We start from the raw sequence: 15963 nt of genomic DNA, 5'->3' as shown, positions 1-15963 counted from the left end.
CCCGCGCCCGCCGATTGGACGAAGCCGCTGCCCGTCAAGGAGCGCGGGCCGCCCCCGATGTCCCACCCCCCCGCCCGCAGCGCGGGCCGCGATTGGCCGAGCGGGCTGTCACTCCTCCCGCCCGCCCCTCCCCCAGGCGTTGCCCCCTGAGGCAGCAGTCGGGCGGCTGTGGCGGGGAGAGAAGGGAGGGGGGCGCGCGGGGCCCTTTATTAAGACGAATGCAAATTACCCGTAATTATCTCCGCCACCCCGCCCGCAGCGTTGCCGCGGGGCTCCCCGCAGCCTCAGCCGGGGCCTGGCGGTGGCAGGGGGGGACGGAGCCGCTGTTGGGGCTGCACCGGGTGGCAGGCGGGGATGAGGGCATTGAGGGGGCGCAGGGCGGTGTGGTGCGGGCAGCGCCCCCACAGCCCCCACAGCGAGATGAGGGGGAAAGGAGAGAAACTCAGGGCACCCCTAAAGCAGGGGGTCGGCCATCCCAGGAGCTGTGGGCAGCAGATATGTGTGGGGTGGCTGCTGGTCCTGTGGCACCCCCTGGCTCTGAGTCCCTCGGTTCAGCCTTTGTGCTGCCAAAGTCCACGCTGGTGTGATGCGCCCACGGGGGATGAATCCCCCTGAGCACACCTGGCTTGGGAGGGTGGAGTGTGAGGAGAGGTTTGGGTCCTGTTGCAATGCGGTGTGGCAATAACCGCACGCCATCAGGTCGGGTGTCTCTGGTGAGCTGGAGATGAGCAGTGAGGGTGGTCCCAGGTCCGTGCTCCTCCTCCACTCACCTTGCCCCGTGTCCCAGCTGCAAGCCTAGTTGACGGAGATGTTGATCTCTGGTCCTTGGCGATGCATCAGCTCAGACTGGAGGGAGAAGGGAGAGAGGGATGAGGCTGGTGGTGCTCCCGGCCGTGCTGCATCCAGGGGAGCCAACCCCGGCTGCTGCCAGCGGCTGGCCCAGGCTGCCACGTGAAGCACTGAGCATCACTGTGGCACGGCGTGAGCTGAGCCCATGGCCTGGCTTTGCTGCAGTCCCTGTTCCTGTGCTGCTTCCCAGACACAAGCACTCATGGCTTTGATACAATTTCAGCTGGGCTCCACGCCTTGTGCTGAGGCTGTTGGCTCTCCCTGCCTCTCCGGGCTGCAGATGCCGCTGCCCCGAGCTGCACGCCCAGGCCAGGCTCAGCCTCAGCACCAACATGCCCATGGGGACAACAACAAAAGAGCACAGCTCCCAGGACATCACCCACCTCCTCGGTGTCGCTTTCCTCCTCCTCATGCTTCCGGGGCAGTTTCCCCTCTGCCTCCTTCCTGCCTGGTTCAGGCACGATGCTGTCCAGCCAGCTCAGGTCGTGCAGAGAGAAGATGCACTCCAGTCCCTTCCGGATCCCCACCAGGGCTAGCAGCTGGGGCCAGAGCAAAGTGCAGGTCAGCAGGGCACAGCGCTCAGGGCTGGGGCACCGCGTGGCGCTGCCCACGTGGATGCAGGTCAGGGTGGGTGCGTGGCTTTGCTCTGGTCGCCGGCAGTGCTGTCTGGCTACCAGGTGTGTCTTACCATCACCGGGAAGATAATGGCAGCCACCGTGGACTTGAGGACCCAGAGCACAGCCAAGCACAGGACCTGGATGGCTGTGAAGAGGTGCACGCGTCGCAGGGGCACGTGGCGGAGGTAGAGGAGGTCGGGCTGGTGCTTGGCTGGCATCAGGAACAACCGCACCCGGTCCGTGAACTGCAGCGAGAGGACAGCAGGCTCCTCACGTACACAGCGCAGGGAAGGGCATTGTTGGCACCTCCAGCTTCCCGGCAGCTGCCACCTCCCTCCCTGTCGTGAGCACTCGCCAGCTAGCCCAGAGGGGCACCAGGAGTTGCCCCTGCGGCTGCCCACGGGGTCTGTGAGAGGTGAATTTGTCTGAGCAGGGCTGCCAGGCCAGGCACAACATCGCTCCAAACCAGGGAAGCTCTTCCCAGGGAAGCATTTAGAAACAACTCGAGCTTGTCCAAAGTGCAACCAAGAAATGATAACCCCTTGACTTCCCGGCCTGAGCCCACAGCACCTCCCTGCAATCATGTTCTCATTGTGAGCTGGACGACTCTTCCCTTCTTGCAGGAAACCGCTCCTGCATTTAATGCAGCACAGCCCTCCCCACCCCCGAACTCCCTGAGCAAAGGGAGGAGGGAGGATTCCCAGCTTATCCAGAACAGGGGAATTGTGAGGAAAAAGTACCATTTAGAGGAAAAAATAAATAAATAAATAAATAGGTAGATATTACTGGAGTGGGGATTCTCCCCCATGTAGGGTTCTGCAAGAGTAGGATGTAGTTGGCAGATCAGAATTATGGCCAGAGTCAAAGGACCAGCAAGGTCCCCTGGTTCCAGACACACCGCAGGGATGTGCTCCCCTGCAGCTGTGGAGAGCAGGTCTGGGCCATCCACTGCTCCTCTGCTTCTCCCAAAGTACCTGATCCGCCAGTGCAGCAGTTGCTCATGTGCCCCCACATCCCAGATGCTTCTCTTTCCCTTTCCTCTGACCCTTACAGGCCCCTCTTTGCCCCACTGCCTTGGGCGTGTGGGTACAACTTGCACAGATTCAGAATCCAGGCTTTGTGCCACGCAGCAAAGTAGAAGCTGGTATCGAGCAAACCCCTGCATCCCCCAAACGCTACCCACAGGCTTCTCCAGAGCAGTCCAGAGGCGTGCTCCGTGCAGCCCCACTCACCTGGATGCTGTTCAGAGCCACCACCCCCATGTGCAGGAAGACCCCGTACAGCACCGGCATTGGGATGTACTGCAAAACAGCAGGGAGAGGCTTCAGCGGGCTGTGATCTGCGCTCGCCGAGCTTTGTTTCCCTTAAGAACAGCCTGCGTATTTGGCCATGACATTTGCTCACTTCCAAGAGCACAATTTCATGTATTTTTGCTTATATTACGGACCCGAGGGCTTTGCAGCCTTGGTGTGTTCCTGTCTGTTTTGGAAACCAATGCAACCAATTTCCATCTTCAGAGAGGGAACGCTCACACCGGGTGTCCTCATGTTCCAGCACGTGGCAGGAGCCATCCAATGCTGGAGCTAAGGCACCAAGCCACTTGGAGATGTGTCTTGGGGCTTAAGATTTATTAATAGCAGGGTGGCTGGCAAAGCAAAGGCAGGTTTTGGCCTGGGATGGGTGCCTGAAGGGCCATAACGGAGCGGGCAGCTCCGTGAAGTGGCACCGGGGCCTGGCATGCCCTGAGCTATCCCCTGGCTGCGGCTGGAGGGGTGTCTGGTTTGGGAACCACCAGCCCACGGCCCCGGCCTTGCTGGCTGCATGCACTCCTCACCGACTTCAGAAAGGAGGCAAAAAACCCTTGGAGGCCAAAACCAGCAGCTGCTTTCCGTACCTTGAGAACGGGTGCCATGAAGACGGAGACTCCTGTGAGGATGAAGACTGCCAGCCCCGTCAGCCTCTGCTCCCTGCGGGCGGTGGCACGTCTGTCACATGAGGCTCGGGGCTCCCTCGGGCACCCACAGCCCCTGCCTGCCCCCAGGAATCCAACTGGGTCCCTGCGGAGGCTTTTTAATTTTTGCTGGTGGTGGCAGCACGTGGGGGCGGCACACAGCAGCGCCCCTGGGCTTTGGGGAGCCTCTCCCAACCACCGAGCCCCACCAGGCGCTGCTGGGGGGCTCAGGGGCTTCCCCACGGACTCACGAGCAGTCCCAAAGCTTGGTGCCAGCTCTGCTGACTGCTGCGGGTACCTGGCGCTGCAGCAACAGGCAGGAGGGACAGGGGAGCCACCCAAAATTGGGGTGCTGTGGGGGACGAGCTCGGACCATACCGGATGCCCAGGAACTCGGGCTGCTCTCCCGGCGCTGAGGTTGTGCTCTCCTTCCTGAGGCTGTCCATGTGCGCCAAGGAGATGACAGTGGCCGACACGTACCAGGGGAGGCCCGTCACAGAGGTGACGATCATCAGCAGGGAGACGCAGAGGAGGTCCAGGTGAAAGCCTGCCCCTTTCTGCAACGAGGGAGGGCAGGGTTGGGGGTGAGCTGTGGCTTGTGGCAGCACCACGGGGCTGGAGGGCTCCCACAGGGGGCAAGGCGATGTCCCGGAGGATGGCAGACCCGGGGGCTGTCCCCACCAGCCAGCAGGGCGGGTGTGTGTCCATGGTAAGGCCCCACCGAGTCCCCAGCTGCCCAGCTTGTCCCAGGGCTCAGATGTGGGGTACAGGAGGGTGCTCCCCATCCACGGCTGGCCCCACAGGCAGCCCCTGCCCATCCTCTGCCCCCCGCTCACCTTCAGCTTGTACTCCTTGCGGTTGAGGATGACAGCCGTGATCTGCTGGTCCATGAAAATGAGGATGGTGACGAGGATGGCGGGCACGGCGGCTGCCAGGCAGACCCACCAGGGGTTGGCTCCGAAGGGGAGGACAATCCAACCCCGGGTGGGGTTCGTGGGCTACGGGAGGCAGAAGGATCACGCTGGCTGACGTGATGCCACAGCAGGGTGAAGAGACTAGCCCGTATGTGCCCGAACTGGAGCAACACGGGTACCTGCGGATGGTCCTTGCTGGGTGGCCTGACTCACCCGGCTGCCCTACCAGGACACCCTGGCTCCATCTGAGCTGGCACCACGAGCGAGTGCCAGGAGCTGGGCACACCTAGGGCAGCACGTGCCCTGCCGGGACACGGGCTGTGGGGGCAGAGGCTAAGTATTGGGTAGAAAGGGAGATGCTGCGAGTCTGATGACAGGGAGCCACCAGTGCCCAAGGCCCTCGCAGGAGGTGGCAGCACACGTGGGCGACAGTCCAGCTCCTGGAAGAGGCTGAGCCTGCTCCTTAGCGCTGCCAATCCCTCTCCACACCCAGGGTGGGGAGCCCAAGCCCAGGCTTGAGCTCGTGCCTCCAGCTTCAGCACGAGCTGTAGCATGAGGCGGTTGTCCCGTGTGAGCAGGACTGGGCCAGGTGATTTACAGAGCGCAGGAGCTGCGGCTCGGCCCCTTGTGTGCAGGGGAGGAACCTACGCTGATGCCATGCCACCAATCCGCCCTGCATTTCCACCCAGACCACACTGACGGGAAAGACACCAGCAGCAATGTGAAGAGCTGAGCTCCTAGGCATTGGCATGGCAAATCCCTGCAGTCTTTGGGCATCCAGGCTCCCCGGCTGGCCAGAGTGGGTTTGGCATGCCAACGCCTGCTGCTCCAGCTGCTTCTCCTGTTGTCCACAGGGACTACACTCCCTGCGCTACACCGGGGCTGGGTGGGCTACACCTGCTTCCCACAGAGGACGGATGCCAACTCTTCTGGGCCACCCTGTCTCCTCTCTCCTCCAAGGCCCCCTCGATTTGTGAGACAATGCTGGAGACAGTCGAGGAGCTGTGGAGATGAGCAGGCAGGCTCCTGCCAGCGAGGGCGAGCCCTCCAGCACCCGTGGTGTGCGTGGGACGTGCCTGGGCTGGCCTGGAGCAAGCAAGTCGTAGCAAAGGCTCCATTCTTCTACAGATCCTCCCTCCTCCGGGCTGAGACCTTGCACAAGCCGCAGCAGCCCCCTGCCCCGGTGTCTTCCCCCACCCAGCGGTGCCTGGGCAGCGCTGTGTGCCCAAAAGGCCAGGCAGGGGCCACAGCCCCTGCCCTGCGTGCACCTCTTTGAAGGTGCTGCCAATTCCCCGCCCGCCGGTCACCTTCAGCTCGCTGGGAACGAGGAGCTTGGGGGTCTCCAGGCCAAGGGCCACGTCGATGGCACAGAAGATGAGGATGGCCAGGATGATGGAGAAGTCGCTCACCAGCTTCCGAAGCTGCCGTGCCGCAGACAGGGAGGCTTTTACCAGGGCTGGCCGGGGACCATCCCCAAAACAGCCACGGTGTGGGGAACCATCCGTGCACCCCAGAAACACGGCTGGGGGCCACTTACCCCTGTGGGAAAGTAGCGGCTGCTCTTGAAGTGCTTGAGCGCCGTGCAGCAGAGGAAGGTGCCCCCGAAGAGCAGGAAGGACAGGAGGGTGACATCGGGCACGTAGTGGCAGCTGGTCCCCAGGAGCTGCCCTCCTCGGCTCAGGCACTGCGCCCGGCTCAACCAGGCAGGGGCTGCGGGAGGCTGTGGGGATGCGGGGAGGGAGCAGGAGGAAAGGGGCCAGGGATGCGGGCACCCGGAGCCCGAGGGCCAGGGTGGGCAGCCCTGCATCCCCCAAAAAGAGATGGGTCCATACCTCATGCAGGGCTGTGGGCGAAGGGAGCGCTGTGTCGGTGGCATTCCCTGCCCAGACGTGTCCTGCGGGAGAGTGGTGGGAGTCAGTGCCCCGGGGCTGGGCTTGGAGCAGCCAGGCCCCCGCTCCTGTGGCATCCCCGGGGGGATCTGAGCTGCTCTGGCTGCCCAGGCAGGGCTTTTGGGACCCCCGGGGCCTGGAGATGTCTCTGGGCAGCAGAAGGAGAGGCTGATCGGCAGCTGTGTGGAGGGGCTGGAGCCAAGTTGTACAGGATGCATCCCTGGCACAGCCCCTCACAGACCCTGCAAGGCTTTCTCCCCCCATCCCCAAGCTGCAGGAGCTGGGCTGTGCTCATCAGGGCACTCCAACAGAGGTGACACAGGTTGAGTGAGGGGTGGATGGATGGTGTCTCTGCCCTGATTCCAGCCACAGCTCACAGAGGGGCTCAGCAGGGGTCCCTGGCATGGGGCAGTGTCAATGTGGCTGTCACCAGAGTCAGGAAGGCAGCCCCCATATCCCGCTGGGATATGCCCAGAGCAGCCAAAGAGGTAGGATGAGGGTGAGCCAGACAGCCCTCATCTTCCTTGGGGACCACAGCACTCCCTGGGGCCAAACCTAGCCCCTGGACAAGGCAGGGCTGTGCTCTGTGGTGCCTGGGACGTGCTGTGCTCACCTGCCTCACCTCCCTTGTTCCTGCTCTGGGACAGGCTGGTGGAGACCAGTCCACAGCAGAAAACATTGAGGCTGCCAGGCTGGGGCTGTGCCACAAGCCGTGAGGTCCCTGTGCAGGTACAGCCCCACGAACACGGTCAGGGCAGCCTGGGCTCACCTGGGCTGGACAGGTTGCAGGAGCAGCTGTACAAGGTGACATCGTCGGTTCGGTAGTGCCAGTTGATGGGGAAGGCTTCTGCCAGGCTCAGCATCTTCTTCAGGGAGTCATAGATGAAGATCAGGCTGATGAGAGCACAGAAGCCTTCCTCGGTGAAGCGGGTGAAGTACTGCACCAGGTGGCTCGCTTCGGTGGCCACCAAGACCAGGCCAAAAAAGGCCACCCAGAGCCCGATCCAGAGGCGAAACTCCAGGTAGTCCAGGCTGTAGTCCCTAGCAGGAAGGGTGACCCAGCTCCTCAGTACGGCACAGACACACGAAGGTAACCATGCCAGGGGATGGTGGCAGCAGGGGGATGTCCCCCAAAGGAGCCCCCCTCAGCGCAGCCCTTACTCGCTGAAGGAGAAGAGGAGGCGCTCGAAGACCAGCACGGGCCCGGTGCTGCTCAGGATGGTCAGGGGCTGGCCGGAAAAGAGGCAGAAAATGGAGCCAGCAAAAGCAGTGCCCAGGAAGCTCTCCAGCACGCCCTGCAACGCAAATAGATGGGGCTGCAGCTCCCCTGGGCCCACCGTGGGGCAGCACACCAGAACACCACCAGCCCCATCTGTGCCTGCAGGCTGTGTCTTGAGGCAGCTGCCATCCCTCATCCTTCCTGGAGCAGGGGAAGCCCCAGAGTGTGCAGCCCTAGTTTGGCACTGGGGCCCTGGGAAGCCCAGGGAAGGGCAAACTATTGTCCAAAGACAGTGTTTAAAATGCACAGGCCTGGCCACCACTCCACGGGCACCAACAGAAGGTGGTGCCTCATGAGGTCCTGCAACCTGGGCAAGTGGTGCATGAGCAAGGAGGTTTGTGTTGTGCTTCCCCTGGCAGCCCTGCCCTCGGGACGCTCATTGCCAGGCAAGCCCCACGTGCCTACCCTGTGGCATGGTTCACGCCCAGCCTGGCACCCCGTGAGCACACTGACCTGCATGTTGGCTGTTGCGTCCCCCAGCATGCCCCCAAAGGTGATGGCATTGGTGACAGTCGCCAGGTAGATGTAGAGAACTGCTGAGAGGCACTGGATGTGCAGGGCGTCAGAGAAATCGCTCCTGTACCAAGGTGCCTTCCTCCGGATGTCTCGGACTAGCCCCCCAAAGAGCCTACAGCCAGAAGGTTGTGAGAGGAAAGAGGTCTCAGAGCACTGATGGCCAGAGCCCCACCAGAGAGCTGCTGGTCCCTTCCCTTGGAGCTAGCAGCCAGCACGGTTTGGAGGTGGTGGCTCTGGCAAACGCACTGGGGGGGACCTTTGGACTGCCCAGCTAAGCTAGGGCTGATGGAGCAGGCAAAGACCTGCAGGCAAATGTCCTTCCCCTGCTCCACGGCAAGGGGAATGGCTGACGCCTGTCTGTCTATGCACTCACCTCCCTGTCCTCTCCAGCTCCTCACTGAAGTGCTGGTGGCCCAGGCCAGGTCTGTCCTCTGCTGCTGCCGTGCTCCCATTGCAGTGAGGTTTCCTCTCCCGCAGGTGCATGGAGATCCTGAGGCAGAGCCAGGGAAGCCTGAGCAGGTAGGCTACAGACCCTCAGGACACCGATGCATCTAGGAGAGGCTACGAGGGGACAGGAAGGTTGGAGAGGGAAGAGGGTTGTAGGCAGGGCTGGAGGAACCTTGTATATCCCCTGGCAATGAGGAGGAGGAAAAGGATCAGGAGGATGAGGAGGAGAAATTCCCTTCACCAGCCCCTGAATGAGCCCCAGCCGGAGCAGTTCTAGAGGGGGAGCTGGGCAGAGCAGGAGGTGTCCTGCTTGGAGTGTGCTCCAGTTCCACATTCCCAGCAGCTCCTGCACAAACAGTACATCGTGGGGTTTTGCCACTCCCTCACTGTCAAGATCCACATGGGACCACAGGACCAACAGCACTGGGGACCATCACTGTGATCTGCATCAGCTGGAGATGTGAAGGGGCTTGGCTAGGAGGAGTTCCCTGGCAAAGATTGGCTCCTGGGTGACTTCATCCCCATGGAGACCCAGATTTCAGCATCACAGGCTTGCAGCAGAGATCTTTTGCAGCAGATCTTCCCCCAAGGATACCTCTTGTGCGGAGATGGCAAACAGCTTGGTGGAGGAATTCGGGCACTGGCATCCCATTTCCCAGGAGGAAGCACGGTCAGCTCATCCAGAAACACATCAATCCCTGCAATGATGTCCTCCTGGTTCTTAGCCTGCAGGGCAACCCTTTGGAAGAGCTGTGGTGATACACAGTGGGTTAGCTGTAAAACCCTGCATTCAGCTGCTCAGAGCTCTTCCCCCAGACTCCCAGCCAGGAAAGCAGCCATACACTTCATTTCAATGGGTACACCTAGATCCTACAGACCAAGCCAAAATCTTTTATTTATTTATTTATTTATTTATTTATTTATTTTATTTCCTTATTTTCTTATTTCCATATTTTCTTATTTTCTTGTTTTCTTATCCTAGGCAATGGAAGCTGCCGGCCTGCTCTGTCCCCTGCTTCTCACACGGCAGCCTGCAGAGGAGGAGTCTTGGTGTCCTCAGCTCTGCCCCATTCCACCCCGAGTGCTCAGGACAACTGCTGCACCAGGCTTACCTCGTCTGTCAGCAGTGTGGCCATGGCCCTTCCGATCTCGTGATAGGCTTTCACTTTGGCGTGGGGGCCCAGCAGAATGAAAAGAAACCTGTGGACAGGACAGCAACCCATGAACATCCCCGTACGAGCAACTTCTCCTGCGGGAGCTTCTTCTGAGGGCAGGCCACCATGCTGCTGGGATCCCAGGGACAAAGGCTCTGCGAGCTTGAGGGACTGCTGATGCCAAGCAGCCTCCCCTGCACGTGGGCAGCTGGGGGGCTACCCCAAGCAGGAGGCTGGGGGTGGTGGGCAGAAGACAGGACACACGCCTGCTGCCCAGTGCCTAGAAACCATGCTCAGCCAGGAGACCACAGGGCACCGGCACCCCAAGGTCTGCAGAAAGGGCTGAGTGGGGTGGGAGGCAGGTCTTTGGGGCACGGGAAGAGTCAGGTGCTTGACGTGTGGGTTCGTGCTCGTGGGGATGTCACTCACAGGCAGTTTGCGGGAGCATTACCATCAGGAAGGAGAGCTTGCTAGCTGCGTGGGAAGCCAGGTTTGATAGGACTGCATGGGCATAGGAAGAGAATGGAAAGGGGGCTCAGAGCCCTTGAAGAAATATGGCTAAAATCCCACACCTCACAGAGAGCTGCAATAGAAAGTCTACAGAGGGGCAGCCTGTCCAGATATTTAACCAAGTTCCCCACTTTTTTTCTAAGACTGCAGAAATCTGTTACTGTCATGATACACAGAGGCTGCAGAGTGGTTACAGTGATCAGACCCAGATCAACATCCAGAAATGGGACAGGGGAACTATTCTGACAGCACGAGCAGGGCTGAATGTGGCTGAAAAGAGCCTGCTCCAGCCCTGATGTGCAGTGTCAGTGCTTGAAGCCTCCCAGACCCTGCTCCAGGTGGTAGGAAGGAGAGGAAAGCAGCACAGAGCAGCAGCTGCCTGGGATTGCATTCACATATGTGCATGCATGGAGGCAATGGGAAAACCAGATAGATAAAATCCTAGAGGTGGAACTGGGGGGCTGATAGCCCCGGAATGTTGGCTGCATCTGCGTGGCAGCTCAGAGTGGCTGGCAAAGGGGAATGGTGTTACGGGTAATGGGATGGGAAGGGACAAACTCTCTTACTCCCGTTTGGGTCCAGAGAGGAAAAAGGGCCATTCAGAAAATACGTGGAAAAGCGTTGTTATCAGCCATATAAAGACACACAGCAGCGCTCCATGGGGATATGCCTCGACCTCAAGACACACGATTCCCATCAAGGAGACTACAGGAGGTGAATGTCCCGCTTCTGTTCATCCTCTGGATGCTCTGGCTGCAGTGGCCAGGAGGTGGCAATGTTCCTCCAGATCCCTGTCTGTCTTAGTGTGCTTCCTAAGGAAGTCCCCAGTTCAGAGGGACACACTGGAACTTCCCTGTTACAGCTTCAAGTGATACACTCTGCAACCACGGCAAAACACCTCTTGCACCCGCTCCTCCCCCTCTATGCTGACAATGCCCCGTACTAGAGCAAGAGATACCCCGCTGCTCTGAAAAGCATCTGTCAGACCAGCTTGGCAGGAAAGAGAAAGGCTCCCCAAAATCTGAAACCCTTTCCAGCCTTGATGCTCCTGGGGAGGAAGCTGAGTGCATCCAGACCCTCCTAGGGAGTTCAGGTGGGGACAACACAGGGGTCGACTCCCCCAGCAGCCTGGCAGCTGCTGGCACTGCTCTCAGCACTTCCCAGCTGCAGTGACCTAAGCTCCTGAGGGACTCTGGAAAGCTGGAGTCAGGCAGTGAGTCAGGGCTCTGGGACTGCGCAGGCTCCTTGTGTGGCTTTGGGTGTCTTCCCCTTGGCTTTCACCAGGTGAGTCTAGGCATTGGTGCTTAGCTCAAGCGGTTGTTCTGTGCTGCATGGTCCAGAGCTTGAGGGATGCAGGAGTGAGTGGGGACACAGACCACAGAGGGGACTGCAGGGCTGGAAAAGGGGCTTGTGTGGCCAGCAAAGGGCCACTAGCCAAGCTCCAGTTACCTGCTGGGGAGAGCAACTTCAGTCAGTGAGCCAAGTGCCGCCACCTCCCTTAAACGAACAAAGACAGTAAACGGCTTCTTCAGGAAGTCAACTTCACCAACCATCACGTTGGCAACTTCGGCCCCTGGTGGGAGCTTCTTCTTAAATCGGTTCCTCAGCTGAAATGACATGGAAAGGAAAGTCCGTGTAGGATGACACCTGCCACAGCACTGTCACAGCTAAGGCTTTCCCTCTGCTCAGCAGCTGGAACTCAGGATGTGACGGCTGCCCAGGGGCCAGAGAACCTCTTGCAATGAAACCAAGCTGCTGCAGCACTTCCAGCTGCCAGCCTTGTCAGCTGCACTGTGCACCTGCCTGGCCATCTCCTTGGGGCATCATGGCCTGGGGACTCCCTGCCTCCCTCAGAGATGACACATCAGGAAGGCTTGGATCTGCAGTGACACACACAGGCCTATCCCGTAACAGTAATGCCATTAGTGGGCAGAATTTTTCAGCCCACTTTGGGTTTGAGGCCAAGAAACGCATCCACTGCTTGGAAAAAAAATGACTACCTCCACCGAGACCCTGATCCTGGCTCCCTCCTGCCTCCATTCCTGCCTTACCTGCTCCTTGAGAGGCGTTTCTGAGAGCTGGGCTCTGGGCTGAGGGCAGTTTTTGGCCTTCCCTGAGGAAAAAAAAAAAAAAAAGGCAGCAAAATACATGTGCAAGCAAAATCTCAGCATGGGTATTGCCCCAGGTAGGTGGCCCAGAGGCAGCAGAGACACAGCAGGAGGGACAGTGGCTGGGCCGTGAGCGACTCAGCTCCCAGCACGGGCATGGCCAGGCGTTACCTCTGCAGGGACTGAGGCCGAGGTCAGCGAGTGCCAGCAGTGGGGATTTGGTGGCTTGGTGCCGCGGCTGGAGGAGCAGCAGAGCTGCCAGGCGGTCCCTCAGCTCAGGCGGCAGCACCCAGTCATCGGGCTGCCTGCAAAGCACTTTGTCTGCAACAAGGACAGGGTTAGCTTAGCTCCCTGTGCTATCCTAGCCACGGGGCTCTGCCAGAGAAAAGCCCCCTTTGCTGGCCTGGCAGAGCCACTTTGGCTACCCGGCAATCCTGTGTCACGGCTTTCAGTGAGGGATCTCCTGGTGGCCTGGCCCCTCTCCCAGAGGGAGCTCATCCTCTGAGGAGACCTTTATGTTTCCCACGTACCAATTATTTCCTTGACACTGTGGGCATCCAGATCCAGGAGCACTGTCCCCTTCTGCAGGCACGTCCTCAGCTCGAAGAGGCTGTGCAGGGGGAGGGCTGGGATGTGGGGCATGCTCCAGCGCTCCCCTCCATCCTCCACCTTCTCCTCGAACTTTATCCACCTACCCAGGAAGAATTACAGGGTCAGTGGCACAAAGTGGGCTGCTCTGGGGTCCCGTGCCCAGCAGCAGGAGCTGATCTCAGCATGGGGCTAGACCAGGTGGGATGGGTTTTTGGGGCCCGGGGCTGGCAGTGTGGGTGATTGGTGGCAGGAGCAACCCAGGCAGGTACATCCCTACCCCTGCCACCTCACACCTTGCTCCGAGTTCCTGCCCGGAGGAATTTCACCCATCCCCGTAGCTAGCAGTGCTCGCTGGCAGCCAGAAGAGACGTGTTCTGAGGCATTTACCCTGAACAGGCCGTGCCAAATATTTGCAGCCCAGCACACACAGAGCTTCCCTTTGTCCCACCAGCACACGGCGCGGTGCGAGCGTGCCCTGCGGGCCCAGTGCTGGCCGTTCCTCCAGGCAGGACCAGGAGGGGCCCATGGTGGCTGAGGCGGAGCCTGGGGCACAGCCATGCTGGCAGAGGACAGAGGAGATCCCCCAGCACACCCACTTCTGGCTTTTGGGCAGTGGCACCCACTTCTCCTCCATACCCTCTGGCCCCCCGCTGCTGCCAGAGCCCCCTTTCACACACATCATCCCTCCCATGCTGCGGAGGGGTGGCATGGCGAGGGGACACATCCTGGCCACGCTCCTACCCCACACCAGCATATGGCTGGGCCTGGCTCCTCTCCGCTGGTGCCTCAGCCCCAGGGCCCCATTCCCTCCTTGGCCTGAGCTGCCCCAGCCAGCCCTGAGCTCCAGCTACTCCTCCGCTCCCAGCTCTCCTCCCCGGGTTGTTTCTGCCTCCTGCTGCCTCAGGCACCTGAGCCATTTCCACATCCTGCTCCTTCCTTCTCCCTATGTCCCAGGTCCACCCTGGCAGTGCTGCCCTATGGCCAAAGCATTTTTCCAGGCCTTTCTTCCATGCTCTCAAAAAGAAATCAAATCGTCTCCCAGGCCTTCAGGTTGTGTGTGCAGGGATCATGGCCGCAGGCCTAGGCCCTGTGCTGGGCTGAGACCCAACTCCTCCACGCTGTCCCAGAATTTTTGAGGAGGGCAGCACGCCCCCATTTTCACCAGCAGTTTCTGAGAAGGTTGCAGCCACTTCTCGGGAAGAGCTGCCCAGTGTTGCTGGACTGCTCGTGGTCTGCACCCAGGCTTTGCCCCTGACGCCAGTGCAGTGCAGGGTACATCCTTCTCCCCAGCTCTTCTACGACACTTACTTTCCCCGTTTTCCCACAGTGATCTTGCTGCTATGCTTTCAGTTCTGCTTCAGCTTCAGCTGTGCCAGGCCAGTGCTCAAAGACAGCGAGCAATGGAGCACTGTCCCGTCACCAGCTTGCAGCATAGATGCTGAGGCCATGGAGAGGCAGGAAATGCAGAAGCAGAACTGAGGAAATACTTGTGTCAGCACTGTGCAAAGACAGGGTCACTGTCTGCACCTTGCCTGACACTGTGTCCTCACGGCTGGTGGAAACTTTCAGATGAAATGAGTCACGCAAAATTGGGAAGAAGAATTTCCTGGAAGACATAGCATGGGCACCGGAGGGGGGAGAGCAAACTGAGCATCCCTGTTGTTGAGGACCCATTACATGCCAGAGTAAGGCAGGAGACTTGCCCAGCAGACAGCTCAGCACTGCTGGAGCACCTAGTAGCTTAAAGACCATTTCACCCTGGGTTCCCCAAGCATCATCAGCTGGCCCGACCACAGCACGAGTGCCTACCTGGCTGTCTCTTTCCACTCCAGGCCTGCCGGGGTGCTGAGCAGCTCGTTGAGCTGGATGAACAGCAGTGGACACTTTCTGTCCCCCACCTCTTCCTGTTGCAGGATGGCACGGACTCGCTCTGCTGCTGAGGAGATGCTTGAGGCAAAGATGCTGCCGCTGACCACTGGGTAGAGGACATCAGAGCTGCTGCTCGGGGTGTCTTCGTGCCTGAGCTGTGGGTGGGCATCTGCTGCCTGGGGAGCTGCACTGTCCGGCCCAGGCACTTGGTCTGTCATTGTGACCAGTGACTGGGAGCCACATGCACCAGCTCTGCTGGGTGCTCACTCTTCTGGAGCTGCTGGCATCTTGCTCATCTCGCCCTTATAAAAGCTGTGAGCCAGTTCAAACTGGCCACAGACTAACAGCCAGGAGCCAAACCCCAAACAGCATTATCAAAATACAGTGGCTAGCCCTGAAAACCTTGGTGTCTCTGGCTCCCACTGCTCCTAGTCACCAACCTGAGCACCCCTGGGGAACCCAGGTCTGCCACCAGCTGCTTTAAACCTGGGCTTGTGGGTGACATGGCCCATCCTTACCCACCTCGCTTGCTGCTGGGGACAATGACAAGAGCCAGATAACCATCATGATGACTCTGTGATTGCTGCAGTGAGGGTGTGATTGGGCTTTCCTGGTTAAATGCCAGAACCCACCACCAACACCTGTGCCCACTCTCCGCACGGTGTGTGGGAGGAAGGAGCACACGGCGCCATGGCAGTGTTTGCTGGGGAGGGGGATGTGGCACCGTGCTCTTCCCTTGCTGGCATGGGGCAACGGGGATGTGCGACAGGCAAAGATGTGTCACCGCTGAGGAAATCCAGAGTGGAGCAAGAGGGAGCCTCTGGCAGATGAGGAGCTGCTGGCGGGCTCCCGGCAGAAGGTGAACAGTGCGTCATGAGTGGCGACAAGGGCCATCACGGCATGCGTGGATGTCACCATGGGATGCGGCAGGCGAGCGGATGTTGCAGCGTGTGCAAGGAGGAAGGATGTGGGGACATCTGTACGGCCCTCCTGGGCAGAGGGAGCTGGCACAGTGAAGCCACAGCCGGTGGAGGCAGAGCCTGTGCCCCAGTCAGTGCTTCTCCTTCCCATCACTGCTCCACCAGCGCAGGAGGAAGAGCCCAGCCCTCACTTGTCCTAGCAGCAAGTCGGCCTCCTCGCACCACCATTGACCCACTCTCACCATGCCCAAGCAACCGTTAGCAGCCCACCCTCCTCTGCGAGGACAGCTGGACACCCCTGTGCCTTGAGCTGGCCACGCCTGGAGAAAAGCTGATGGCAGGGAGCGGT

At 60.0% G+C, this 15963-nt stretch overlaps 1 protein-coding gene across 1 annotated transcript; it reads right to left on the bottom strand.

Moving 5' to 3' along the window:
- Positions 1-795: 795 nt before the first annotated feature.
- SLC4A9 (solute carrier family 4 member 9) lies at positions 796-14912 on the bottom strand (the record flags this gene model as incomplete). The annotated part of the gene is made up of 21 exons (XM_084295443.1): positions 796-846; positions 1233-1388; positions 1538-1711; positions 2699-2767; positions 3361-3433; positions 3796-3974; positions 4254-4415; positions 5639-5752; positions 5869-6051; positions 6164-6225; positions 6990-7261; positions 7382-7515; positions 7953-8127; positions 8389-8505; positions 9058-9212; positions 9575-9662; positions 11576-11733; positions 12178-12239; positions 12406-12555; positions 12765-12925; positions 14635-14912. The coding sequence occupies 21 exons, from the start codon at positions 14910-14912 to the stop codon at positions 796-798; spliced, it is 2973 nt and encodes a 990-aa protein (XP_084151569.1).
- Positions 14913-15963: the final 1051 nt, after the last annotated feature.

The sequence above is a fragment of the Netta rufina genome (assembly GCF_964035555.1).
Source record: "Netta rufina genome assembly, chromosome: 14".
NCBI classification, from domain to species: domain Eukaryota; kingdom Metazoa; phylum Chordata; class Aves; order Anseriformes; family Anatidae; genus Netta; species Netta rufina.
The sequence above is the reverse complement of the archived record's forward strand: the minus strand, read 5'-3'. Positions and strand labels throughout refer to the sequence as shown.